The following is a 27,650-nucleotide window of genomic DNA, read 5'->3' on the forward strand; positions in this document are numbered from 1 at the left end:
AGACTGACATCCAGCTAACCTCAGCTAAAAAGATATTTAGAGAAAACTTACCGTTCCCTCAGTTACACGAGTTGAATTGTTTCAGGCTGAAAAGTCTCACTGAAGACACCGACACTGAAGACATAGCTGTTCTTTTGTACTGCTTTTAAGCGAAACAATCTTTGTATGTGAGGAAAATGCTGTTCATCCTCTTCAGCTCTAGCGTAGACTCTGCCATGTTTTCATGTTTCTTCTTTCTGTGTGTCCGCTACTTTGAAATGCTTGGGCCGCTCTGCCCGCCACAGTTTCAAACTGGTCATGTGACTGCATGGCCACATCTCATTGGTAAAAAAGTTACTGGAAACTCCACTGGCGGCATATTATCTAATGTGTTAAACAAATTATTTTTTAAAAAGTAACGAGTCGAATTTTGCAAATGCAGCGGAGTAAAAGTACAGTTTCTTCTTCACAAATGTACTCAAGTAAAAGTAAAAAGTATCGTGCAAAAAAGGTACTTTAAAAGTACATTTTTTTCAAAAACTTACTCAAGTAAATGTAACGGAGTAAATGTAACTCGTTACTACCCACCTCTGTCCGCCACTCTTAAATTATGAAGTGTACGCTACCTGGAATACATGTGGAGAATGTGGACACTGGTGGAGAGAATGTCCAAAAGGACAAGGAGGCATCCAGTGCTGGATCGAATGACCCAAAATGAGACCACAATTAGGACAAACTGGACTTCAAGGCCCTTACCACTCACTCCTGATCTAAGGTCTTTCATGGTGAGAGTTAGATCTAAAGTTCCTAAATCACTCTTTTGCATAAATATTAAAAATCTAACGGAACGGTTGTCATAGTAAAACAAATGAACAAACAAATGAAGACAGTAAAGTAAATATAAAAAATGTTCAAAGTGGAGTCTTATTAGGGTAGGAAATACAGAAAATGCAGAAATCCTATTTTCATGTCTTTGCCACTGTTGCATCATTTAGAGCTCTGTCCACTGCTGCTGCTGCTTCAGTGCTGAATCCCGGGAGTTCCCGAGTTTGCATTGTCTCCTGGGCTTTGTGCAGATCGTCCATCAAGCCGAAAATCCTCTGAACTGGCGAAAATGAGGATTCCCGTCGAGGATTGCCTCAATGCGTTTAATACAACTGCCATTGTCTTTGAATTCAATTCAATTCAATTCAATTCAATGTTATTTATATAGTGCCAAATCACAACAACAGAATGAATTCTGTAACATTCACATACATTCATATTTTGATGGATGCATTGAAGAGCATCCATAAATTTAGGGGCGCACAGAGTTCCTTAGAGTATTATGACATAGAGTAGAGTGTTCCTTAGAGTATTATGACATTAAACACTTAATACTCTACACCTCGCAAAGCACTACGACATTAGACTGCAATCTGTGTAATGTGTTCTTCTATAATACTAGGGCTAAAAAAAGCAGAGTAAAATGTTTCCATTTTTGGTTGTAATGCTGTGTCTGCTCTGCAGTTGTAATTCCACCTGGCCCTTGGAATTAGAGTGAAAACACACAACATATTGCTTTTGACACCTGACTACTCTTCATGAAAAAAAAATTGAAAATCAAATAGATAAGCTCAACTGATTAATTTCTTTTCTTTAATCCTAATCCCTATGATGTTGAAAAATGAACATATCTATCTTTTGAGCCAATTTTGTACATTTTCCATATTTACGAGCATAATCATTTGAAGGAATATATGAACCAAAATACATTGGCAATATTTTTTTTCATTAAGGAATCGGGCTATATTAACATGAGAATTTTACATTTTATTTCTTTTATTTAAAAAATGTGTTTTATAAGAAAAGAAGGATTTCATATGTGGAAAATTAATCAAAATAATTCATTTATTTTTGACCATATCAGTATCAAGAAGAAAGGTGTCAGACATTCGTGACCAAACTAAGGAGAGTGTAAATGCTGAGGAAGCAGAGCCGTTGTTTATAAAAGCAGCAGCTCTGGACATTTGCTCTAACTGACAGGCATCTAAGACGGGTGAGTAAAGTAAAGGATTCAGCTACCATGTTTTATCTACTGTGTATTATGCTCTCATTAAGTTTATATTTTACACTTTTAAGTGTTGGGTTATTACATTTTTTAATGGCAATGAAAATTTTGCTTTTTGAATGGATTCTTAAACTGAAGAGTAAAATGTCCATTGATATACGTTTACTTATTTTATAGCACCTTGACATACACAGGATACCAAGGAATTTCTGTTTGCATCAGCTGAGGTAAAATCCACGAATCAAAAAGAATGGATGTCAATTATGGTTTGTATAATGAGTACAGTGTTTGAATTATGTTCAATCCATCATATTTTCAGTCTCTAGTAAAGTGCCACCATGAGCACAGACGCGGAGATGGCGCAATATGGCCCAGCGGCCATTTACCTCCGCAAGCCAGAAAAAGAGAGGATTGAGGCCCAGACTGCTCCATTTGATGCCAAGACGGCCTTCTTTGTGACTGATGCTGATGAGATGTATGTCAAGGGGAAACTTACCAAGAAGGAGGGTGGTAAAGCCACTGTTGAGACAGACGGAGGAAAGGTAGATCAAATATCAATGTACTTTATCTATTTGTCAAATATATAGTGCCGAACTTTGAAAGCTGATTTTTTTCTAAGTGATCTTAATTTTCTATTCAGACGGTCACTGTAAAGGACGATGAAATCCACCCTAGAAACCCTCCAAAGTTTGATAAGATGGAGGGCATGGCCATGATGACCCACCTTAATGAGCCATCTGTGTTGTTTAACCTCAAAGAGCGTTATGCATCATGGATGATCTACGTAAGTTTTCACATTGCTGTGTGTGAGAGGAAAGTATCATGCTGATCTGTAAATGTTTAAATGATATTTATTCTCTATGATACAGACCTACTCTGGGTTGTTCTGCGTTGTTGTCAATCCCTACAAGTGGCTTCCTGTATATGATGCTACATGTGTAGCAGCATACAGAGGAAAGAAGAGGATTGAGGCTCCACCCCACATCTTCTCCATCTCTGACAATGCCTATCAGTTCATGCTCACTGGTAAGCTCAATTCCCTATTAAAGCCTTTAAATGCATTTAGGACTTCTACTTAAAGAGACGACCATTAATAATTGTGTGAAAAAAATTGCTTCTTAGCACATAGCTACTTATAAGTGATAGGAAATAAATGAATCCTAAGATTATTCAAGACATGCTTATATGTTTTTCTTTTAGATCGTGAGAACCAGTCTGTCCTGATTACGTGAGTATAATAAAAACTACATTAAAAATCTATAAAAACTTTAAGGCATTTTAACAATGTGTCCCCTAAATCCCAGTGGGGAATCCGGCGCGGGAAAGACTGTCAACACCAAACGTGTCATCCAGTACTTTGCAACAATTGCAGCTCTTGGAGCTAAGAAGGCTGAGCCAACACCTGGCAAAATGCAGGTAGATTCTTTATTCTGCATCAAAGTCTTTGTGACAAAAAAGAAAATTGATTTGGGAAGATCACCTCACATAAACACAATATATTCTTGCAGGGCTCTCTTGAGGATCAGATTGTTGCTGCCAACCCTCTGTTGGAGGCCTACGGTAATGCCAAGACTGTGAGGAATGACAACTCCTCTCGTTTTGTAAGTGATTAAAACAAGTTAATGTAAATGAGCTTTTTACTACTTGCTCTCATGAAAGGCAATATTAATAAAGATCTACCCCTGTAGGGTAAATTCATCAGGATTCACTTTGGCACATCTGGCAAGCTGTCTTCAGCTGATATTGAAACATGTAAGTTTGAACCACAGTGTAAATTACCATTATCTGTGATAGAAATTATTTTACAGCACATAAAGAGATGAGTCACTTAATTTCAGAAGAAGTAATATTGTCTGTTTTGGTGAAACACACGGATGCATGAACAGTTTGGTTACACTATATATGTAAGTTATATACTGTAACCCAGTAGTTATCATGCGTGTTAGTATAAGTAGGAACATATTGCATCTTCACAGAACATTTAAAGTATAATAAGGTATACTGTGAAGCACTTTATTAGTAAAGCAACAAAACTGAAAAAAGTTTCAAACACCCCAAATGACAGCCAAGGAATGTGTGTATGATCCATTTTGTAGTTTTTACTGTGATGTCTCATGTCTACAGTGTCAAAATTAATCTGTTGTCCTTAGATCTGCTGGAGAAGTCCCGTGTCACCTTCCAGTTGTCTGCTGAGAGGAGCTACCATATCTTCTATCAGCTGATGACAGGCCACAAGCCTGAGCTTCTGGGTATGTTAACAGGACACCTAAATTTAAATTTTAAAACCATTAAGATCACATTCTAAGCAAAAAACAAGTTAACTTCATTTCTCCTTTCAGAGGCTCTTCTGATCACAACTAACCCTTATGACTATCCAATGATCAGTCAGGGTGAAATCACTGTCAAGAGCATCAATGATGTGGAGGAGTTCATTGCAACAGATGTAAAATCACATTTGACACAGAATTTTATACTTAACCATAAATATGTTCTTTTGTTTTATTTATTAATAGCTGATTTCATTTTTTTCTTACAGACTGCTATTGACATCTTGGGCTTTAGTGCTGATGAGAAGTTAAGCATCTACAAGCTGACTGGTGCTGTGATGCATCATGGCAACATGAAATTCAAGCAGAAGCAGCGTGAAGAGCAGGCTGAACCTGATGGCACTGAGGGTATTGTGAAAAATTTCTAAAATGGAAAAATGTTTGCAGTAATTTGTATTTATTAGGTATTATAATGATTTGTTTTAATCCAACAGTGGCTGACAAGATTGCGTACCTACTGGGCCTGAACTCGGCTGATATGCTGAAAGCTTTGTGCTACCCAAGAGTCAAGGTTGGCAATGAGATGGTGACCAAAGGTCAGACCGTCCCACAGGTAATTTAAAAAAGGGAGACTTGTATTATCCATATTATAATTATAAACATTATAGCTGTATTCATATAGTTTTGTATAATTATAAATTCTTGTTCGCCAGGTCAACAATGCTGTCTCGGCTCTGTGCAAATCTATCTATGAGAAAATGTTCTTGTGGATGGTTATCCGTATCAATGAGATGCTAGACACAAAGCAGCCCAGACAGTTCTTCATTGGAGTGCTGGATATCGCTGGGTTTGAGATCTTTGATGTGAGCACTTGAGACATTTCACCACATTTGCTAAATGTTAAATACTGTATTGCCATGAAGTTAGACATGTTTGTACTATTACAGTTCAACAGCTTGGAGCAACTCTGCATCAACTTCACCAATGAGAAACTGCAACAGTTTTTCAACCATCACATGTTTGTCCTGGAGCAAGAGGAGTACAAGAAAGAAGGCATTCAATGGGAGTTCATTGACTTTGGTATGGACTTGGCTGCCTGCATTGAGCTTATTGAGAAGGTAAACAGCTGCTCAGGAAGAAATGTACGTGTGGTTGCATATGTTATCTCTGTTGAAATTTTAATATGACATGTGCCATTTTCTCAGCCAATGGGCATCTTCTCCATCCTTGAAGAGGAGTGCATGTTCCCCAAGGCCTCCGACACAACGTTCAAGAACAAGCTGCACGATCAGCATCTTGGCAAGACCAAAGCATTTGAGAAACCAAAGCCTGCAAAGGGCAAGGCTGAGGCACACTTCTCCCTGGTTCACTATGCTGGTACAGTGGACTACAATATCACTGGCTGGCTGGATAAGAACAAGGACCCACTGAATGACTCAGTTGTGCAGCTCTACCAGAAGTCTTCAAACAAACTGCTGGGCTTCCTGTACGCAGCCCATGCTGGAGCTGAAGGTAAGAAAAAAAAAGTGCTCACAAACTCCCATGTCCAGTACAGATAGCTACAATGTGCATACTGCAGGCTAAAATTATACTGTAAAAAATATTTTTTTAATTCCATTGATGAAATTTACTGTTTATGAAAACAGAGGCTGCTGGTGGTGGTGGTGGCAAGAAGGGTGGTAAGAAGAAGGGTGGTTCCTTCCAGACTGTGTCTGCTCTTTTCAGAGTACGTATAGAAAACAAATTAAAACTTCATATTTAAATATTATTAACTACTATTAACCTATTATCTAATGATGTTGATCTACAGGAGAATCTAGCCAAGCTGATGACCAACTTAAGAAGCACTCATCCTCACTTTGTCCGTTGCTTGATTCCCAATGAGACAAAGACCCCAGGTACCTCACAGGACCCCACAGTAATATTAACTGTAAAAATGACAGTAAGAATATAGAAATGATTTGAAACATTATGCATTTCTGACTCTCAGGCCTTATGGAGAACTTCCTGGTCATCCACCAGCTGAGGTGTAACGGTGTACTGGAGGGCATCAGAATCTGCAGAAAGGGTTTCCCCAGCAGAATCCTCTATGGTGACTTCAAGCAGAGGTGACAGCACATTACAATATTGGAAAGGAAAAATGGTTTCATTGTTCATGTAAAGGGGAAACTTGAATATAATGAAAGAAAAATCTAAGTAACAACATGATTTTCTCTTGAAGATACAAAGTGTTGAATGCCAGCGTCATCCCTGAGGGACAGTTCATTGACAACAAGAAAGCTTCAGAGAAGCTGCTTGGCTCCATTGATGTGGATCACACACAGTACATGTTTGGGCACACAAAGGTACACTTCATTATATTAATAGACATTAACAAAACACTGTCCATTTGCACTTGTACTTATGCTTTCAATGATTAAATAGGTGTTCTTCAAAGCTGGTCTGCTTGGCACTCTTGAGGAGATGAGAGATGAGAAACTGGCTGAGCTGGTGACCATGACTCAGGCTCTCTGCAGAGGATACGTCATGAGGAAAGAGTTTGTGAAGATGATGGAGAGGAGGTAACATTATTATACTTAACTATTTTGTTTTCTCTTTTGCATTTCCTTTGTTATAAAAAGATCCTACTACAATAAAAGTAACATTCTCATGTTTGGTTTTTAGAGAATCTATCTACACCATCCAGTACAACATCCGTTCTTTCATGAATGTCAAGAACTGGCCATGGCTGAAACTGTACTTCAAGATCAAGCCTCTTCTGAAGAGTGCTGAGACTGAGAAGGAGTTGCAGAACATGAAGGAGAACTATGAGAAGATGCAGACAGACCTGGCTGCTGCTCTGGCCAAGAAGAAGGAACTGGAAGAGAAGATGGTCGGCCTGCTGCAGGAGAAGAATGACCTGCAACTTCAAGTGGCTGCAGTAAGTAGTGGAGAAAAGTATATATTACACCTATAGTTGACGTATATAAGTTAGATATCAATAGGCCACGTGTTTGTCTCTTCATCTGATTATTTATTTGCTAAAAGTGTAGTTAAAATTACGATCAGGAAAACACTAGGACAATGTGACTCACAAATAATCTAACTTGTGTGTTCAACATGTATTATAGGAAGTTGACAATCTCTCTGATGCTGAAGAAAGGTGTGAGGGACTCATTAAGAGCAAAATCCAGCTCGAGGCCAAACTCAAAGAGACAAGTGAGAGACTGGAGGATGAAGAGGAAATCAATGCTGAGCTGACTGCTAAGAAGAGGAAGCTGGAGGATGAATGCTCTGAGCTGAAGAAGGACATTGATGACTTGGAGCTCACCTTGGCCAAAGTTTGGCCAAGGCTTGGCCATGTTTCTCCTTCTCCACTTTGGAGAAGGAGAAACATGCCACAGAAAACAAGGTTCAGTTCATAGTGATTGTATTCTTAGTTCAATTAAAGCATGTAATGTTTTCTTTGAATAGACACCTTAAAGCACCGGTCCCCAACCTTTTTCGCGCCATGGACCGGCATTTAAGGTGTCGCGGATAAATACAACAAAATAAAACTAGTACCGGTACCGTAAAAAAGAAGATTTATTCATAACACATGTGAAAAGACCCAGGAAAACCGAGTTAACAATAAAAACGATAACAAAATAACGCTAAAAACCGATAAAAATCCTGAAAACCATACATTTTACACCTGAGCCTCAACTCTCGCGGCCCGGTACTAAACAACTCACGGACCGGTACCGGTCCGAGGCCCGGGGGTTGGGGACCACTGCCTTAAACGTTCAGCAAAATCTCAAACAAAATTAAGCTTAATATATACACATTATTTCAGGTGAAAAACCTGACAGAGGAGATGGCATCTCAAGATGAGTTAATTGCCAAGTTAACAAAGGAGAAGAAAGCCTTACAAGAGGCCCATCAGCAAACACTGGATGATCTCCAGGCAGAGGAAGACAAAGTCAACACTCTGACCAAGTCCAAGACAAAGCTGGAACAACAAGTTGATGATGTAAGAAAACTATAATAATGATGTGTTTGTTTTTATAGGAAAATTGGTAGCACTAAGTGATTGTCTACTTTATTCAACTGATGATTTTGTATGACTTTATAGCTTGAGGGTTCACTGGAGCAAGAGAAGAAGCTCCGCATGGACCTTGAGAGAGCCAAGAGGAAGCTGGAGGGAGATTTGAAACTGGCCCAGGAATCCATAATGGATCTGGAGAATGACAAGCAGCAGTCTGACGAGAAAATCAAGAAGTAGGGCATTTTTTTGGTATCATAAAAAATACTCTTATCAAAAATTGTATAGAAATAATCACATGTGCTGTGATACCAAAACCTGTCTTATTCCACACCAAGGAAAGACTTTGAAATCAGCCAACTTCTCAGCAAGATTGAGGATGAACAATCCCTTGGTGCTCAACTTCAGAAAAAAATCAAGGAAATGCAGGTAACACTAATGACCAGTGTTTGTAATAAGTAATGTTCATTATAATTCAAAAAGAATGCTATTTAAGGTTCTCACTGATAATTAAACAATTAATTTCAAACTAGACTCGTATTAAGGAGCTGGAAGAGGAGATTGAGGCTGAGAGGGCAGCTCGGGCTAAGATAGAGAAGCAGAGAGCCGACCTCTCCAGGGAGCTTGAAGAGATCAGTGAGAGGCTCGAGGAAGCTGGTGGAGCAACAGCTGCTCAGATTGAGATGAACAAGAAGCGAGAGGCTGAGTTCCAGAAACTGCGTCGTGATCTTGAGGAATCAACTCTGCAGCATGAAGCTACTGCAGCAGCTCTCCGTAAGAAGCAGGCTGACACTGTTGCAGAGCTCGGAGAGCAAATCGACAACCTCCAGCGTGTCAAACAGAAGCTGGAGAAAGAGAAGACCGAGTACAAGATGGAGATTGATGACCTCTCCAGCAACATGGAGGCTGTTGCTAAAGCAAAGGTATGGACATTGTTTACAGAGAACACATTTTCTTTTCTTTTTTACATTTCAGGACCTCCAAAGGATATTCTCATTAACTGTTAACATGGATATGACATTACTTGTTGACAGGGCAACTTGGAGAAAATGTGCAGGACTCTTGAGGATCAACTGAGTGAACTCAAAGCTAAAAATGATGAGAATGTTCGTCAGCTGAATGACATTAATGCCCAGAAGGCGAGACTTCAGACAGAGAATGGTAAGTGATGTATAACAAAGAAACCGTCTCTTGGTGGGTTCACAGTTTTACACACTTACATATATTAGTCTCATACAAGTGACCCAAACAACAAGCAATCAGTTGATGAAATTAACAAACTGGGCTTAATACATGTGTGTTAATTACAGGTGAGTTCAGTCGGCAGCTTGAGGAGAAAGAAGCTCTCATTTCTCAGCTCACAAGAGGCAAGCAGGCCTTCACTCAGCAGATTGAGGAACTGAAGAGACACGTTGAGGAGGAAGTGAAGGTCTGAACTGTATTTTCTTCTTTCATATATACAAAGTCATTTCAACATAAAAATTTGTCCATCTGACATTGATTGTGTTCAACAGGCCAAGAACGCCCTGGCTCATGCTGTTCAGTCAGCACGTCATGACTGTGACCTGCTCAGAGAGCAGTTTGAGGAGGAGCAGGAGGCCAAGGCTGAGCTGCAGCGAGGAATGTCCAAGGCCAACAGTGAGGTGGCTCAGTGGCGATCCAAATATGAGACTGATGCCATCCAGCGCACTGAGGAGCTGGAGGAGGCCAAGTAAGTCACCATACTTTCATTGTTTAAATTAGTTGTCACAGTTGTTTCACTCTTAATCAATACAAAATAATTTTAACGACAGGAAAAAGCTTGCCCAACGCCTGCAGGAGGCTGAGGAATCCATTGAGGCTGTGAACTCCAAGTGTGCCTCACTGGAGAAGACCAAGCAGAGGCTGCAGAGTGAGGTGGAGGACCTCATGATTGATGTGGAGAGAGCTAATGCTCTGGCTGCCAACCTTGACAAGAAGCAGAGGAACTTTGATAAGGTAAAGTTTTAAGCATAACTAATATAATATGAAGAGGGACACACCCATAATAATAACCAACTAATTAACCTACAATAACATAGGTCCTGGCAGAATGGAAACAGAAGTATGAGGAGAGCCAGGCAGAGCTGGAAGGAGCCCAAAAGGAGGCTCGTTCTCTCAGCACTGAGTTGTTCAAGATGAAGAACTCATATGAAGAGGCTCTGGATCAACTGGAGACCATGAAGAGAGAGAACAAGAACCTGCAGCGTATGCTTATCTTGCTATAGATCATATGGATATGATTCTAATGTTTATATTCATTTATATGTTATGTTGTGGCAAAAACATCTGCATATATCAGCTCCAAGTACTAAAACTCTTGGCTGTGTTTGCTCTGTAGAGGAGATCTCAGATCTGACTGAGCAGATTGGTGAGACAGGAAAGAGCATCCATGAGATGGAAAAAGCCAAGAAGACTGTTGAGACTGAGAAGTCTGAAATTCAGACAGCTCTGGAGGAAGCTGAGGTAATGTATTTTATAAAAATGTACTTTGTTTGTAATTAAATTTGTAAACGTATCCCTTCTCCAGTTTATTTTGAAATAACCCTTTATTTAAAGGGAACTCTGGAGCATGAGGAGGCCAAGATCCTTCGTGTTCAGCTTGAGCTAAACCAGGTAAAAGGTGAGATTGACAGGAAGCTGGCAGAGAAGGACGAGGAGATGGAGCAGATCAAAAGGAACAGCCAGAGGGTGACTGACTCCATGCAGAGCACTCTTGATGCTGAGGTCAGGAGCAGGAATGATGCCCTGAGAATCAAGAAGAAGATGGAGGGAGACCTGAATGAGATGGAGATTCAGCTGAGCCATGCCAACAGACAGGCTGCTGAGGCCCAGAAACAACTGAGGAATGTCCAAGGACAGCTCAAGGTGAGTTGGTAGATTATTTTTTTCAGACAGAGTAAGACAGAGTAAATTGCATTTGGGTTTTTTTCTTTGAATGGTTGCTTGCTTGTTATCAGGATGCCCAACTGCACCTGGATGACGCAGTCAGAGGACAGGAAGACATGAAGGAGCAGGTCGCCATGGTGGAGCGCAGAAATGGTCTGATGGTAGCTGAGATTGAGGAGCTGAGAGCCGCTCTGGAGCAGACAGAGAGAGGACGCAAAGTAGCTGAGCAGGAGTTGGTTGATGCTAGCGAGCGTGTCGGACTGCTTCACTCTCAGGTTGTTATTCATTACCTTACAAAACTTTTGAGACATTAGAGAGTGAGAATCACATCATTAAAACTGTTTCTCTTTCATTCAGAGCACCAGTCTTTTGAACACCAAGAAGAAGCTGGAAGCTGATCTTGTCCAGGTTCAGAGTGAGGTGGATGATGCAGTTCAAGAAGCAAGAAATGCTGAGGAGAAGGCCAAAAAGGCTATCACTGATGTAAGTTAGTACTTTACAAGCATCTTATCTTTTCAAAATTCTTGTTCATGCTTGATCAATAATGCCAACACCACCCATAATTTCAGGCTGCCATGATGGCTGAGGAGCTGAAAAAGGAGCAGGACACCAGTGCTCACCTGGAGAGGATGAAGAAGAACCTGGAGGTCACAGTCAAGGACCTGCAGCACCGTCTGGATGAGGCAGAGAACCTCGCCATGAAGGGTGGCAAGAAACAGCTCCAGAAACTGGAGTCCAGGGTATGTTGTTCTTGAACTATTATTCAAATATTTAAAAAGAAAAAAAAAAACACTTTGACTCCATCACATAATCTCCACCTATTTTCTTCTCTGAACTCTTAATATTTATTAAAAGCTGATTATTTATCATGGCATTAAAGGTCCGTGAACTGGAAGCTGAAGTTGAAGCTGAGCAGAGACGTGGATCTGATGCTGTTAAAGGAGTCCGCAAATATGAGAGGAGAGTAAAGGAGCTCACCTACCAGGTGATTGCACATTTACCTAAATATTTAATATATTTAAGTTCCTAAATTGTTTCTTCTTTAGCCGTCAGTAACAGTTTGTTATCTATGCAGACTGAGGAGGACAAGAAGAATTTGGTGAGACTTCAGGATCTGGTGGACAAGCTGCAGCTCAAAGTCAAGGGTTACAAGAGACAGGCTGAGGAGGCTGTGAGTAAATCTATTTTGCAATTATATATATATTAACATATATGATGTATGACAAGATTTTTTTTAATCCACACTCTGTAATACTGTACAGGAAGAACAGGCCAACACCCACATGTCCAGACTGAGAAAGGTCCAGCATGAGATGGAGGAAGCTCAGGAACGTGCTGACATTGCTGAATCTCAGGTCAACAAACTGAGAGCCAAGAGCCGTGATGTTGGAAAGGTAATTCATCTGATCCCATTTTATACAAACCTTTTGTTAAGGTAAATTTGTTGTTGTTTGATAAAAGATTTTTATATTGTTAATTTGGTCTAAACAAAAGAATCAGAGTATATACTTATATAAAGTCACACGTGGTAAAATGTAGTTGTGTTTTTACTAATTGTATTGTTTTTTCTAGGGTGAAACTGCTGAATAAGAGACATCATTTTGGAACCTTTTGACAGTGTTCATAAAATATGAACGAGCTATTAAATCGTCTGATTATGATGTATTAATTCAATAAACTCTTTCAATATGATTTCATGACATTTAATAACCTTCTTTATTATACGAAAGCCACAGAATTAAAAAAAATACAGTGTTCAATCAATTCAGTTCAATTCAATTTATTTATGCATGCCAAAGCATAATAACAGTCACCTGAAGGCGCTTTATATTGTAAGGTGGACCCTACAATGATACATACAGAGAAAAACCCAATAATCATATGTGCCCCTATAAGCAAGCACTTTGGTGGCAAAGAAAAACTCCCTTTTAACAGGAAGACAACTCCAGCAGAACCAGGCTCAGGGAGGGTGATCATCTGTCGCAGCTGGTTGGGGTGAGGGGAGGAATACAGGACAAAAGCTATTCTGTGGAAGGCAGCCAGAGACTAATAGCAAGTATGAGTCAATGCTGAGAGGCCTGTTATGACATAGTGAGCAAGAAAGGTGACTGAAGAAGAAATACAAAATTCATCATGGGAATCCCCCAGCAGCCTACACCTATTCCACCATAACTAAGGGAGGATTGAGGGTCACCTGATCCAGCCTAACTATATGCTTTAACAAAAAGGAAAGTTTTAAGCCTAATGTTAAAATTAGTGATAGTATCTGTCTCCCGAATCCAAACTGGAAGCTGGCTTTACAGAAGAGGGGCCTAAAAACCGAAGGCTCTGCATCCCATTGTACTTTTAAATACTCTGGGAACAACAAGAAAGCCTGCAGTGCGAGAGCAAAGTGCTCTAATGGGGTGATATGGTACTACAAGGCCTGATTATTTAAGACCTTGTATGTGAGGAGCAGGATTTTAAATTTAATTCTGGATTTAACAGCGAGTCAATGAAGGGAAGCCAATATAGGAGAAATATTCTGAATATTATAATATAAATAATCTAAATATATAATATTAAAATATTCAAACTGCGGTTTTCGTAGCCTTTCAGCCCAGGACACAGACACTCCTGGTTCGTTGCCACCTCACTTCTGCCCAGCCATCACTAGAGCAGAAAACACAGACCCATCGTCAATCAGCCTGCCCAGGCACCTGTTCCCACCACGCCTCCGTGCTGTCCCTCTGGGCTTCATTGCGTCACCCCTCCTCTGTAGCAGACCCGAGACCACACCTCTGCCACACTTGTTTACCTTATATTTTTATTTCATTATTTTTAATACATCTCAAGCAAAACCTTTTACTTGTGGTGATTTTTAATGTGAAAAAATTATTTAATACATTTTGGAATAAGGCTGTAACATCAGACAATGCAGAACAAGTGAAGTGCTATACTTTCAAGAGGCACTGTAAGTAGTCTGGGCATGTACTCATCTCCGTCTACCTTTCATTCAGGAATTCTATGCCACAGAAGGAGATGTTATTGGATCCCAGCATATCACCTAAGCAAAGACTTTTGCCTTACTTGTTAACTAAGCTCTATTGTCCTCAAGAAATGTCAGTGCGCTTGCTCCTGATAGAAGCAAAAGCCATAGTGACTTATCTGTGCTCATAAAACCAGGGGTACAGTGGAACTGTGGTAGTATTTTACAAATATATTTCTAGATTAAACACTCTGTACATCTACAAAACATTACAACACTTCACTGCATTATAACACATTATAGTCTGTAACACTATATATAATGTGTTCTTAGGCAATACCATGGCTAAAAAGAGGAAATAGATCATTTTTGGCTGTTTTGGTTGTAACCCTCCTTATCGACTCATTTTTCATGCATTTTTACCCGACTCTTGGAATTACGATGAATAAACACAGCATATTTTAAGTTTTTCAGGTCTTTTGGTTTTGTTTTATTGTTTAGTTTGTATTGTTTTCTACAATAAACCTTACAGACATACACATGCTTTTTTAAGAAAATATATTTGAAAGTTAAATAGACAAGTTGAGATGATAAATGTCCTTCAGGCTGGGATTTGTTGTTAACAACATATCTAAATGTGTCCTATAAATATATCCTTCTCTTATGCCAAACACGAATCCCTGCTCCTTGGCTGCGCTGGATTTATTTTTGACCATGGTACCTCATGACCTTCTGGTAAGATGGCAAATATTAACCCACGTCTGTGCAAAACTTGGAAATGAAAGGTAATCCGGTTATGACCCAAGACTTTCCATTCCATTAATCATTTATCACTTATTCATAAATAAAAAAATAAAAATTTAACAGTTGTATGTTTCTTTGTTCATTAGAGATACACATTAACACTATTTATAACAAACAATTTTCTGGTATTCAATTATCATCGTTGCATTATGTCCCTAGTAGAGATATATAACACCGGCCTGGCATTAACACAAAGTCTTGCCCTGAATTTTATATCCGATGTGTGAGATTTTTACGTCCTGTAACTATACACCAGTGGCATTTCAAAACTCCTCCACATATAAAACTCATTACTGACTATGACATCAAACTTACATTACATTGCACATGTATAAGCTTAGTATAAACTCAATTTGATATATGTTTACCTTCAAGATTGATTGGAATAAATAATTCACAAACCATGCAGTGCACTGTTGTAATTTACCACTAGGATTACTGTAGAAATTACTGGTGTGCTAAATATTTATAAGCACAATCACCTTAAAAAATATATCACTAAAATAATTTATTTCAACAAGAAATGCAGCTAAACTGATTGTGAAAATACTGTTTATGTGTTTCTGTTGCACTTCAAAAGAAGGATTGGAGTTACTCAAAAAGAAACAAATGCAGCAATTTAAGTATAATGTAACTAATATGTGAGATTATACTTAAGTGTATATTGTTATATACAGCCATAAACTGTCCCTTCTATATAGATAGATAGATAGATAGATAGATAGATATACATATATATGTATTATTTATTTAATTTGTTTACAAATATATATATTTGTAAATGTACATATTTGTATGTCTGTAAACTATATATATGTGTGTGCTTGTCTGTGTGTGCTTTTCATAAAGCTTTGTAAAATCCTACATACATATGTAGAAAAATCAAACTTGATAATTAACTTCTTTTTTACTATATCGAGCACGTAGGTGTCAGAATTTCCTGACCAAATTGAGGAGAGTGCAAATGCTGAGGAGGCAGAGCTGTTGTGTATAAAAGCAGCAGCTCTGAGCGTTTGCTCTAACTGACAGGCATCCAAGGCGGGTGAGTACAGAAAAAGAGTCAAATTGTATGTCATTGTCAATTATTCTAATTGTTAATTAAATAATGTATTGCATGCATTAGTGTTCAGTTACTTATATTATTTTACTCACTCCACAATTTTGGGGGGTTTGTAATAGATTGCTTGAATCTTTAAAACACTTAGAAAACAATGTAAAACTTGCACTCATCTACCTTTTACCATATTTTATAGCACCTTGATGTACACAGAGTATTAAGGAGTTTCTATTTGCATCACCTGAGGTAAATTCCATAAATCTAAAACAATGGAAATTAATTATGGGTTGTGCACTAAACATATGATTTATGTTTCACTTGGTCATATTTTCAGTCTTGATTAAAGTGCCACCATGAGCACAGACGCGGAGATGGAGCAGTACGGCCCAGCAGCCATTTACCTCCGGAAGCCAGAAAAGGAGAGGATTGAGGCCCAGACTGCTCCATTTGATGCCAAGACGGCCTTCTTTGTAACTGATCCTGGTGAGATGTATGTCAAGGGCAAACTCGTCAAGAAGGAGGGTGGTAAAGCCACTGTTGAGACAGACGGAGGAAAGGTAGATGAATAATCTATGTACTTCATCTGTTTGTTAAATATATAGTGCCGAACTGTGAAAGATGATGTTGTCTGATGGATCATTAAAATCTATTCAGACGGTCACTGTAAAGGAGGATGAAATCCACCCTAGAAACCCTCCAAAGTTTGATAAGATGGAGGACATGGCCATGATGACCCACCTTAATGAGCCATCTGTGTTGTATAACCTCAAAGAGCGTTATGCATCATGGATGATCTACGTAAGTTTTCACTTTGCTGTGTGTGAAACGAAAATATCATGCTGATCTGTAAATGTTTAAATGATATTTATTGTCTATGATACAGACCTACTCTGGGTTATTCTGCGTTGTCGTCAATCCCTACAAGTGGCTTCCTGTATATGATGCTACATGTGTAGGAGCATACAGAGGAAAGAAGAGGATTGAGGCTCCACCCCACATCTTCTCCATCTCTGACAATGCCTATCAGTTCATGCTCACTGGTAAGATCAATTCACTATTAAAACTTTTAAATGCAAATTAAAGACTGGCATTTAATCGTTGATGATGAATCGATGATACATCAGAACTCTGTGCTGTGTGTCTTTCTTTTAGATCGTGAGAACCAGTCTGTCCTGATTACGTGAGTATAATACAAACTGTTTGCAAAATCTATAAAAACTTTAAGTTACTGAAGCTTAAATTTAACAATGTGTCCCATAAACCCCAGTGGAGAATCTGGTGCAGGAAAGACTGTCAACACCAAACGTGTCATCCAGTACTTTGCAACAATTGCAGCTCTTGGTGGTAAGAAGGCTGAGCCAACACCTGGCAAAATGCAGGTAGATTCTTTATTCTGCATCAAAGTCTTTGTGACAAAAAAGAAAATCGATTTGGGAAGATCACCTCACATAAACACAATATATTCTTGCAGGGCTCTCTTGAGGATCAGATTGTTGCTGCCAACCCTCTGTTGGAGGCCTACGGTAATGCCAAGACTGTGAGGAATGACAACTCCTCTCGTTTTGTAAGTGATTCAAACGAGTTAATGTAAATGAGCTTTTTACTACTTGCTCTCATGAAAGGTAATATTAATAAAGATCTACCCGTGTAGGGTAAATTCATCAGGATTCACTTTGGCACAACTGGCAAGCTGTCTTCAGCTGATATTGAAACATGTAAGTTTGAACCACAGTGCAGATTATGGTATCTGTGATAGAAATTATATTTAATTAGTCACTTAAATTTATTCAAACACTGGGGAGTGAGAATCAGACTAATATATCTAGAAGGCTTGAGGCTTGAGCTTAATGTGTTTGTCTGTGATGTCAAATGTCTACAGTATCTAAATGACTTTGTTCTTCTTAGATCTGCTGGAGAAGTCCCGTGTCACCTTCCAGTTGTCTGCTGAGAGGAGCTACCATATCTTCTATCAGCTGATGACAGGCCACAAGCCTGAGCTCCTGGGTATGTTGATAGGACAGAAAAATTTAAATTTTCAATGCATTAAATACCAGATCTCAACAAAACCTCACAAATTTAATTTCTCCTTTCAGAGGCTCTTCTGATCACAACTAACCCTTATGACTATCCAATGATCAGTCAGGGTGAAATCACTGTCAAGAGCATCAATGATGTGGAGGAGTTCATTGCAACCGATGTAAAATCACATTTGGCTTTGGATTTGGATTATTTTTTCTTTTAAGAAGTAATTGTTAATTTTGTCCTTGTGTGTTTTAGACTGCTATTGACATCTTGGGCTTTAGTGCTGATGAGAAGTTAAGCATCTACAAGCTGACTGGTGCTGTGATGCATCATGGCAACATGAAATTTAAGCAAAAGCAGCGTGAAGAGCAGGCTGAGCCAGATGGCACTGAGGGTAATTGAGAAAATAATATAATTTTTATTGTGAAAGTTTTCTATACTTGAAATACTGCATATTAATTAGGTATTATACTCTAATCCAACAGTGGCTGACAAGATTGCGTACCTATTGGGTCTGAACTCGGCTGATATGCTAAAAGCTTTGTGCTACCCAAGAGTCAAGGTTGGCAATGAGATGGTGACCAAAGGTCAGACCGTCCCACAGGTAATTAATGAAAAGGCCTCATAATATCATATTATAATTATAAACATTATAGCTGCATTCATATGGTTTTGTATCATTATAAATTCTTGTTCGCCAGGTCAACAATGCTGTTTCGGCTCTGTGCAAATCTATCTATGAGAAAATGTTCTTGTGGATGGTTATCCGTATCAATGAGATGCTGGACACAAAGCAGCCCAGACAGTTCTTCATTGGAGTGCTGGATATCGCTGGGTTTGAGATCTTTGATGTGAGCACTTGAAACATTTCACCACATTTCTTAAACTTTAAAGACTTTATTGCCATGAAGTTAGACATGTTTGTACTATTACAGTTCAACAGCTTAGAGCAACTCTGCATCAACTTCACCAATGAGAAACTGCAACAGTTTTTCAACCATCACATGTTTGTCCTGGAGCAAGAGGAGTACAAGAAAGAAGGCATTCATTGGGAGTTCATTGACTTTGGTATGGACTTGGCTGCCTGCATTGAGCTTATTGAGAAGGTAAACAGCTGCTCTGGAAGAAATGTACATGTGGGTGCATATGTTATCTCTGTTGAAATTCACAAATTTTAATATGATAAATTTGATATGGTAACATTTTCTCAGCCAATGGGCATCTTCTCCATCCTTGAAGAGGAGTGCATGTTCCCCAAGGCCTCTGACACAACGTTTAAGAACAAGCTGCACGATCAGCATCTTGGCAAGACCAAAGCATTTGAGAAACCAAAGCCTGCAAAGGGCAAGGCTGAGGCACACTTCTCCCTGGTTCACTATGCTGGTACAGTGGACTACAATATCACTGGCTGGCTGGATAAGAACAAGGACCCACTGAATGACTCAGTTGTGCAGCTCTACCAGAAGTCTTCAAACAAACTGCTGTGCTTCCTGTACGCAGCCCATGCCTCAGCAGAGGGTAAGAAACAAAGATGATCTGAGTAATCACAAAACAAGTATCCAGTATAGATGCATGCATATTTGAATAATGTGAATATGTAATACGTAAAGTTTTGAATATACAATTATAATAGAAATTTCAAATTATACCTACCAGAAAGGGAGCAAAATCAATACAATTGGTAAATTTGTATTATTAGCTTTAAGGGTAGTAATCAATAAATGTACATTGAAATTCTAGATGATGGACATTTTTTATACTCAGAAATATGAAACTCATTCACATAAAATTAATATGAATAAATTACTGTTCTGGGGACTACATTTAGTTATTAAAAGACTACACTTTTAAACATTTCTCCATTCCCACTTTTTAAATTCAATGTTTATGAAAACAGAGGCTGCTGGTGGTGGTGGTGGCAAGAAGGGTGGTAAGAAGAAGGGTGGTTCCTTCCAGACTGTCTCTGCGCTTTTCAGAGTACGTATAGATTTATATTATTAAGAAGTTTAAAAGCTTTTATATAAATATTTTAGCCTAATGATGCTGATCTACAGGAGAATCTGGCCAAGCTGATGACCAACTTAAGAAGCACTCATCCTCACTTTGTCCGTTGCTTGATTCCCAATGAGACAAAGACCCCAGGTAAAAAAGCCCACAGTACTATTAAATGCACAAAACATTGTAGTATTGTAATATTAAGAAAAAGTTTTGGGGAAAAAATCAATTTCTGACTCTCAGGTCTTATGGAGAACTCCCTGGTCATCCACCAGCTGAGGTGTAATGGTGTACTGGAGGGCATCAGAATCTGCAGGAAGGGTTTCCCCAGCAGAATCCTCTATGGTGACTTCAAGCAGAGGTGACAGCACATTACAATATTGGAAAGGAAAAATGGTTTCATTGTTGTTGTAAAGGGGAAACTTGAATATAATGAAAGAAAAATCTAAGTAACAACATGATTTTCTCTTAAAGATACAAAGTGTTGAATGCCAGCGTCATCCCTGAGGGACAGTTCATTGACAACAAGAAAGCTTCAGAGAAGCTGCTTGGCTCCATTGATGTGGATCACACACAGTACAAGTTTGGGCACACAAAGGTACACTTTGTTATATTAATAGACATAAAAAAAAAAAAACACTGTCCATCTGTACTTGTACTTATGCTTTCAATGATTAAATAGGTGTTCTTCAAAGCTGGTCTGCTGGGCACTCTTGAAGAGATGAGAGATGAGAAACTGGCTGAGCTGGTGACCATGACTCAGGCTCTCTGCAGAGGATACGTCATGAGGAAAGAGTTTGTGAAGATGATGGAGAGGAGGTAACATTATCATACTAAACTCTATTGTATTCTCTTTTTTATTTCCTTTCTCATATTAAGATCCTACGACACTAAAAGTAACACTCTCATGTTTGGTTTTGTAGAGATGCTATCTTCTCCATCCAGTACAACATCCGTTCTTTCATGAATGTGAAGAACTGGCCATGGCTGAAACTGTACTTCAAGATCAAGCCTCTTCTGAAGAGTGCTGAGACTGAGAAGGAGTTGCAGAACATGAAGGAGAACTATGAGAAGATGCAGACAGACCTGGCTGCTGCTCTGGCCAAGAAGAAGGAACTGGAAGAGAAGATGGTCAGCCTGCTGCAGGAGAAGAATGACCTGCAACTTCAAGTGGCTGCAGTAAGTAATAAAAAACAAACAAACAAGTGCAGTAATGTGACATCTATACATGTGCCATAAGTGAAATGCAGTTTTACAAAACAGCAAATCACAATATACATGATACATGGTACACTGACCATGAATGATATTATTATGTGTTCAATGTGTACTGTAGGAAGTTGACAATCTTTCTGATGCTGAAGAAAGGTGTGAGGGGCTCATTAAGAGCAAAATCCAGCTCGAGGCCAAACTCAAAGAGACAAGTGAGAGACTGGAGGATGAAGAGGAAATCAATGCTGAGCTGACTGCTAAGAAGAGGAAGCTGGAGGATGAATGCTCTGAGCTGAAGAAGGACATTGATGACTTGGAGCTCACCTTGGCCAAAGTGGAGAAGGAGAAACATGCCACAGAAAACAAGGTTCAGTTCGTACTGATTGTAGTGTTCACTAAAATAAAAAAGCATAATATGTTTATATGCTGTAATGTCTTATTTTGCTATTTTAATTTTTTAACTTTGATGGGGAATTCAAATTTATTATTTATTTCAGGTGAAAAACCTGACAGAGGAGATGACATCTCAAGATGAGTCAATTGCCAAGTTAACTAAAGAGAAGAAAGCCTTACAAGAGGCCCATCAGCAAACACTGGATGATCTCCAGGCAGAGGAAGACAAAGTCAACACTCTGACCAAGTCCAAGACAAAGCTGGAACAACAAGTTGATGATGTAAGAAAACTATAATAATGATGTGTTTGTTTTTTGTTTTTTATGGAAAGAATTTTAGTACTAAATCATTGTCTTTCAAACCACTTGAATCAACTGACATGATTTTATAGCTTGAGGGTTCACTGGAGCAAGAGAAGAAGCTCCGCATGGACCTTGAGAGAGCCAAGAGGAAGCTGGAGGGAGATCTGAAACTGGCCCAGGAATCCATAATGGATCTGGAGAATGACAAGCAGCAGTCTGATGAAAAAATCAAGAAGTAGGATTTTGTTTGCTGTTAATGACATTTTCAGACAATCATACAGACTGTGACAATTAAAATCTCTTGGTTTCTCCATCAAGGAAAGACTTTGAAATCAGCCAACTTCTCAGCAAGATTGAGGATGAGCAGTCTCTTGGTGCTCAGCTTCAGAAGAAGATCAAAGAACTCCAGGTACCATTATTTTAGGTAAATATTATGTTCAGTGAAACTAAAACATGTCAACTCAGTAAGTCTTTGTGGTGCTATTACCCTAAAGGCTCGTATTGAAGAGCTGGAAGAGGAGATTGAGGCTGAGAGGGCAGCTCGGGCTAAGGTAGAGAAGCAGAGAGCCGACCTCTCCAGGGAGCTTGAAGAGATCAGTGAGAGGCTCGAGGAAGCTGGTGGAGCAACAGCTGCTCAGATTGAGATGAACAAGAAGCGAGAGGCTGAGTTCCAGAAACTGCGTCGTGATCTTGAGGAATCAACTCTGCAGCATGAAGCTACTGCAGCAGCTCTCCGTAAGAAGCAGGCTGACACTGTTGCAGAGCTCGGAGAGCAGATCGACAACCTCCAGCGTGTCAAACAGAAGCTGGAGAAAGAGAAGAGCGAGTACAAGATGGAGATTGATGACCTCTCCAGCAACATGGAGGCTGTTGCTAAAGCAAAGGTGCAGACATTGTTTATAGAGAACAATTTTTTTTTCACATTTCAAGACCTTTAAAAGCAGATATTCATAGATGTAATAATGTTATTATTACTAACACTCCTGTGTATGAATGACTGTTGAAATAAGAAAAGATTAACATAAACACAACATAACATAAGGTAAGATAACATGAGATTTTAAAAATGTAAAAATTTGAATCTCTATAACTGATTGCAATCAGTCTTTAAAATGTTAACCGTTTTGACAGGGCAACTTGGAGAAAATGTGCAGGACTCTTGAGGATCAACTAAGTGAACTCAAAGCCAAAAATGATGAAAATGTTCGTCAGCTGAATGACATTAATGCCCAGAAGGCGAGACTTCAAACAGAGAATGGTAAGTGATGTATAACAAAAAAACAGTTTGTCTCTGGAAATTATTCACATTGAGTTGACCTAAAACTACCATCAATCAGTGGATAAAATTAAACAAACTAGGCTTAATTTATGTGTGTTAATTTCAGGTGAGTATTCTCGGCAGCTTGAGGAGAAAGAAGCTCTTGTTTCTCAGCTCACAAGGGGCAAGCAGGCCTTCACTCAGCAGATTGAGGAACTTAAGAGACACGTTGAGGAGGAAGTGAAGGTCTGAACTGTTTTCTGTCTACTTTTATATCATAGCACTTACTAATTTAAACACATAAGTTTTAAATCAGTTCGACTGCCCTCTAATTTGGTTCCTAGTTGTTACCATTTATTTATCTCATCCTCTCAGCATTAGACTTTAAAATTGATTTTAATTAAAAAAATGTCCATCTGACATTGATTGTGTTCAAAAGGCCAAGAACGCTCTGGCTCATGCTGTTCAGTCAGCACGTCATGACTGTGATCTGCTCAGAGAGCAGTTTGAGGAGGAGCAGGAGGCCAAGGCTGAGCTGCAGCGAGGAATGTCCAAGGCTAACAGTGAGGTGGCTCAGTGGCGATCCAAATATGAGACTGATGCCATCCAGCGCACCGAGGAGCTGGAGGAGGCCAAGTAAGTCACCATACTTTCATTGTTTAAATTAGTTTTCAGACTTAAAACCAACCAATTCAGACATAATCAAAACAAAATTATTTAAACGATAGGAAAAAGCTTGCCCAGCGCCTGCAGGAGGCTGAGGAATCCATTGAGGCTGTAAACTCCAAGTGTGCCTCACTGGAGAAGACCAAGCAGAGGCTGCAGAGTGAGGTGGAGGACCTCATGATTGATGTGGAGAGAGCTAATGCTCTGGCTGCCAACCTTGACAAGAAGCAGAGGAACTTTGATAAAGTAAAGTTTAAACATAACCAATATCATCAAAATAAACATACACGTATAATAACAACCAACTAATTAACCTATATTAACATAGGTCCTGGCAGAATGGAAGCAGAAGTATGAGGAGAGCCAGGCAGAGCTGGAAGGAGCCCAAAAGGAGGCTCGTTCTCTCAGCACTGAGTTGTTCAAGATGAAGAACTCATATGAAGAGGCTCTGGATCATCTTGAGACCATGAAGAGAGAGAACAAGAACCTGCAGCGTATGCTTATCTTGCTATAGATCATATGGATATGATTCTAATGTTTATATTCATTTATATGTTATGTTGTGGCAAAAACATCTGCATATATCAGCTCCAAGTACTAAAACTCTTGGCTATGTTTGCTCTGTAGAGGAGATCTCAGATCTGACTGAGCAGATTGGTGAGACTGGAAAGACCATCCATGAGCTGGAAAAGGCCAAGAAGACTGTAGAAAGTGAAAAGGCTGAAATTCAGACTGCTCTTGAAGAAGCAGAGGTTTAATATTTTTTATCCCAATATTATTTATTTTGATTATTCTACTTGGTACTTGTTACTTATCTGACTTATCTCGCAGGGCACTCTGGAACACGAAGAATCCAAGATTCTTCGTGTTCAGCTTGAGCTCAACCAAGTCAAAAGTGAGATTGACAGGAAGCTGGCAGAGAAGGACGAGGAGATGGAGCAGATCAAAAGGAACAGCCAGAGGGTGATTGACTCCATGCAGAGCACTCTTGATGCTGAGGTCAGGAGCAGGAATGATGCCCTGAGAGTCAAGAAGAAGATGGAGGGAGACCTGAATGAGATGGAGATTCAGCTGAGCCATGCCAACAGACAGGCTGCTGAGGCCCAGAAACAACTGAGGAATGTCCAAGGACAGCTCAAGGTGAGTTGGTAGATGATTTTCTCTCAATTAACAAGTAAGACACAGTAAATTGCATTTGGGTTTTTTTGTTTGAATGGTTGCTTGCTTGTTATCAGGATGCCCAACTGCACCTGGATGACGCAGTCAGAGGACAGGAAGACATGAAGGAGCAGGTTGCCATGGTGGAGCGCAGAAATGGTCTGATGGTAGCTGAGATCGAGGAGCTGAGAGCCGCTCTGGAGCAGACAGAGAGAGGACGCAAAGTAGCTGAGCAGGAGTTGGTTGATGCTAGCGAGCGTGTCGGACTGCTTCACTCTCAGGTTGTTATTCATTACTTTACAAGAACTTTGAGATATAAGAGAGTGAGAATCACATCATTAAAACTGTTTCTCTTTCATTCAGAACACCAGTCTTTTGAACACCAAGAAGAAGCTGGAGGCTGACCTTGTCCAGGTTCAGGGTGAGGTGGATGATGCTGTTCAAGAAGCAAGAAATGCTGAGGAGAAGGCCAAAAAGGCTATCACTGATGTAAGTTAGTACTTTACAAGCCTTCTTTTCTTTTCAAAATTATTGTTCATGCTTGATCAGTAATCCCAACACCACCCATAATTTCAGGCTGCCATGATGGCTGAGGAGCTGAAGAAGGAGCAGGACACCAGTGCTCACCTGGAGAGGATGAAGAAGAACCTGGAGGTCACAGTCAAGGACCTGCAGCACCGTCTGGATGAGGCAGAGAACCTCGCCATGAAGGGTGGCAAGAAGCAGCTCCAGAAACTGGAGTCCAGGGTATGTTGCTCTATATATTCGTGAGTTATTATTCAAGTATTAAAAAAACACACATTGATTCCATCAGTTGAACTCTACCCTTTTTTCTCTGTACTCTAACATTTATTAAAAGCTGATTATTTATCATGGCATTAAAGGTGCGTGAACTGGAAACTGAAGTTGAAGCTGAGCAGAGACGTGGAGCTGATGCTGTTAAAGGAGTCCGCAAATATGAGAGGAGAGTGAAGGAGCTCACCTACCAGGTGATTAATTACACATTTATCTAGAAATTCATAATTTCCTAAATTGTTTCTTCTCCAGCTCTAAATAACAGTTTGCTATCTATGCAGACTGAGGAGGACAAGAAGAATTTGGTCAGACTTCAGGATCTGGTGGACAAGCTTCAGCTCAAGGTCAAGGCTTACAAGAGACAGGCTGAGGAGGCTGTGAGTAAAATGTTTTGTGATCATTGAAAATCATGAAAGATGGTTAATCATGTAAATATAGCTCTCATGAATGATCAGATATGTTTTTTAACAATCCAAGATATTGTTATACTGTACAGGAGGAACAGGCCAACACCCACATGTCCAGACTGAGAAAGGTCCAACATGAGATGGAGGAAGCTCAGGAGCGTGCTGACATTGCTGAATCTCAGGTCAACAAACTGAGAGCCAAGAGCCGTGATGTTGGAAAGGTAATTCATCTGATCCCATTTTAAATTAGTTGTCTTTAGATAGATTATCTTTTATATTATATTATTATTATTAATTTGGTCTAAATTAGGTCTAGTCTAAAATCTTAATATGTGTTGAATAATTGGATTTTTTTATGATTTTTTTTCTAGGGTGAAAGTGCTGAGTAAGAGACATCTATTTGGAACCTTTTGTCAGCGTTCATAAAATATGAAACAGCTGCTAAATTGTCTGTTTGCAATGTATTAATTCAATAAACTCTTTCCTGTGACTTCATTACATTTAATCAGTATAATCTTTTCTTTATTTTACAAAAGTCACATTGGAAAATATAATATTCAACACTGTAGTTTCTTCAGAAGAATCATCATTTATACTTACAGGACATTTAGCAAATGAGGACAGCACCTCTGCTTAGCATCCATACTAGCTTTCAGTATCAGTGCTAGCAGGGTTAGCTTAACCTAAGATTATTTAAACATAAATGCTCTATAATAAGCAAAATTTCCATCTAGAATGACAATTAATTCCCACTGTCATATCATTTAAACAAATAAGATAATAATTAAATATTAAAGAAATACTTTCAGTATCATATATTTAAGAAGAACAGAGCTGTTGGCCTACACGGTTTAAATTAGTTTATATTCATCTATACACACTAGATAATATGACACTTTATAAATTATAAATTTCTGGATAGAGTTTTAAATCTATCACCATAAATCACGTTGTATCAGTTACATTAAATATGTGTCCCTACAACAGTGCACCATTTACAGTCTTTAATTAGTTAAAAGCTCTCCCTGTAAGCTAAATATTAGCACAAATTCAATAAAACATAGTTCACAAATAAATAAATCTAAAGATGCCTGATTTGGACTTTTTAATGCTGTCAGCATTAATGAATGCTTTTAACGGGTTTATAAACACAGACATCATGTTATACTGATCATGGAGAAAAACAAAACTGTTCATGTTTAAAGAATAAATTACATGTTATACAATACTTTTTTTTTTATTTCTGGGGCTTTTAAAAGCTGTTACATTAAAAGCTGTACAATAGTGTACTATCTGAAGTCTTTAAATTAAAGTTACTAGTACTTGTAGGATATAGAGATAAACTCAGTATATTCTGCTTCCCATTAAAATTGCACATGCACACTGACAACCTTATTTGTACTCCAG

The 27,650-nt window shown here is 39.0% G+C and overlaps 3 protein-coding genes across 3 annotated transcripts; all 3 read left to right on the forward strand.

The window, feature by feature from the left end:
- The first annotated feature begins 1,990 nt into the window (after positions 1 to 1,990).
- LOC146519887 (myosin heavy chain, fast skeletal muscle-like) lies at positions 1,991 to 11,698 on the forward strand. Its single transcript, XM_085157303.1, is given in 37 exon segments — positions 1,991 to 2,017; positions 2,207 to 2,256; positions 2,349 to 2,571; positions 2,670 to 2,813; positions 2,899 to 3,055; positions 3,230 to 3,257; positions 3,334 to 3,445; positions 3,538 to 3,630; positions 3,718 to 3,781; positions 4,180 to 4,278; positions 4,369 to 4,472; positions 4,566 to 4,704; positions 4,791 to 4,909; positions 5,010 to 5,159; positions 5,244 to 5,414; positions 5,502 to 5,808; positions 5,943 to 6,022; positions 6,107 to 6,194; positions 6,287 to 6,404; positions 6,518 to 6,641; positions 6,721 to 6,857; positions 6,961 to 7,216; positions 7,407 to 7,619; positions 7,622 to 7,687; positions 8,111 to 8,287; positions 8,390 to 8,535; positions 8,638 to 8,728; positions 8,833 to 9,222; positions 9,334 to 9,460; positions 9,610 to 9,728; positions 9,814 to 10,010; positions 10,093 to 10,276; positions 10,360 to 10,525; positions 10,659 to 10,783; positions 10,877 to 11,185; positions 11,278 to 11,481; positions 11,564 to 11,698. Coding segments are annotated over 35 exon segments (5,343 nt in total). The 5' UTR covers positions 1,991 to 2,017; positions 2,207 to 2,256; positions 2,349 to 2,367.
- A 77-nt stretch (positions 11,699 to 11,775) lies between these two features.
- Positions 11,776 to 12,883, forward strand: LOC146519888 (uncharacterized). Its single transcript, XM_085157295.1, has 5 exons — positions 11,776 to 11,946; positions 12,087 to 12,191; positions 12,282 to 12,377; positions 12,469 to 12,600; positions 12,779 to 12,883. The coding sequence occupies exons 1-5, from the start codon at positions 11,782 to 11,784 to the stop codon at positions 12,794 to 12,796; spliced, it is 516 nt and encodes a 171-aa protein (XP_085013421.1). The 5' UTR covers positions 11,776 to 11,781; the 3' UTR covers positions 12,797 to 12,883.
- A 3,380-nt stretch (positions 12,884 to 16,263) lies between these two features.
- On the forward strand, positions 16,264 to 26,748 carry LOC146519889 (myosin heavy chain, fast skeletal muscle-like). Its single transcript, XM_085157296.1, has 40 exons — positions 16,264 to 16,281; positions 16,370 to 16,592; positions 16,690 to 16,833; positions 16,919 to 17,075; positions 17,188 to 17,215; positions 17,303 to 17,414; positions 17,507 to 17,599; positions 17,687 to 17,750; positions 17,941 to 18,039; positions 18,129 to 18,232; positions 18,313 to 18,451; positions 18,543 to 18,661; positions 18,759 to 18,908; positions 18,993 to 19,163; positions 19,269 to 19,575; positions 19,955 to 20,034; positions 20,112 to 20,199; positions 20,296 to 20,413; positions 20,527 to 20,650; positions 20,735 to 20,871; positions 20,976 to 21,231; positions 21,389 to 21,631; positions 21,762 to 21,938; positions 22,049 to 22,194; positions 22,278 to 22,368; positions 22,454 to 22,843; positions 23,091 to 23,217; positions 23,345 to 23,463; positions 23,657 to 23,853; positions 23,946 to 24,129; positions 24,212 to 24,377; positions 24,511 to 24,635; positions 24,715 to 25,023; positions 25,119 to 25,322; positions 25,405 to 25,530; positions 25,618 to 25,788; positions 25,926 to 26,030; positions 26,118 to 26,213; positions 26,333 to 26,464; positions 26,615 to 26,748. The coding sequence occupies exons 2-40, from the start codon at positions 16,389 to 16,391 to the stop codon at positions 26,630 to 26,632; spliced, it is 5,820 nt and encodes a 1,939-aa protein (XP_085013422.1). The 5' UTR covers positions 16,264 to 16,281; positions 16,370 to 16,388; the 3' UTR covers positions 26,633 to 26,748.
- The last annotated feature ends 902 nt before the right edge of the window (positions 26,749 to 27,650 follow it).

This window comes from Neolamprologus multifasciatus, chromosome 4 (assembly GCF_963576455.1).
Source record: "Neolamprologus multifasciatus chromosome 4, fNeoMul1.2, whole genome shotgun sequence".
Taxonomy (NCBI): domain Eukaryota; kingdom Metazoa; phylum Chordata; class Actinopteri; order Cichliformes; family Cichlidae; genus Neolamprologus; species Neolamprologus multifasciatus.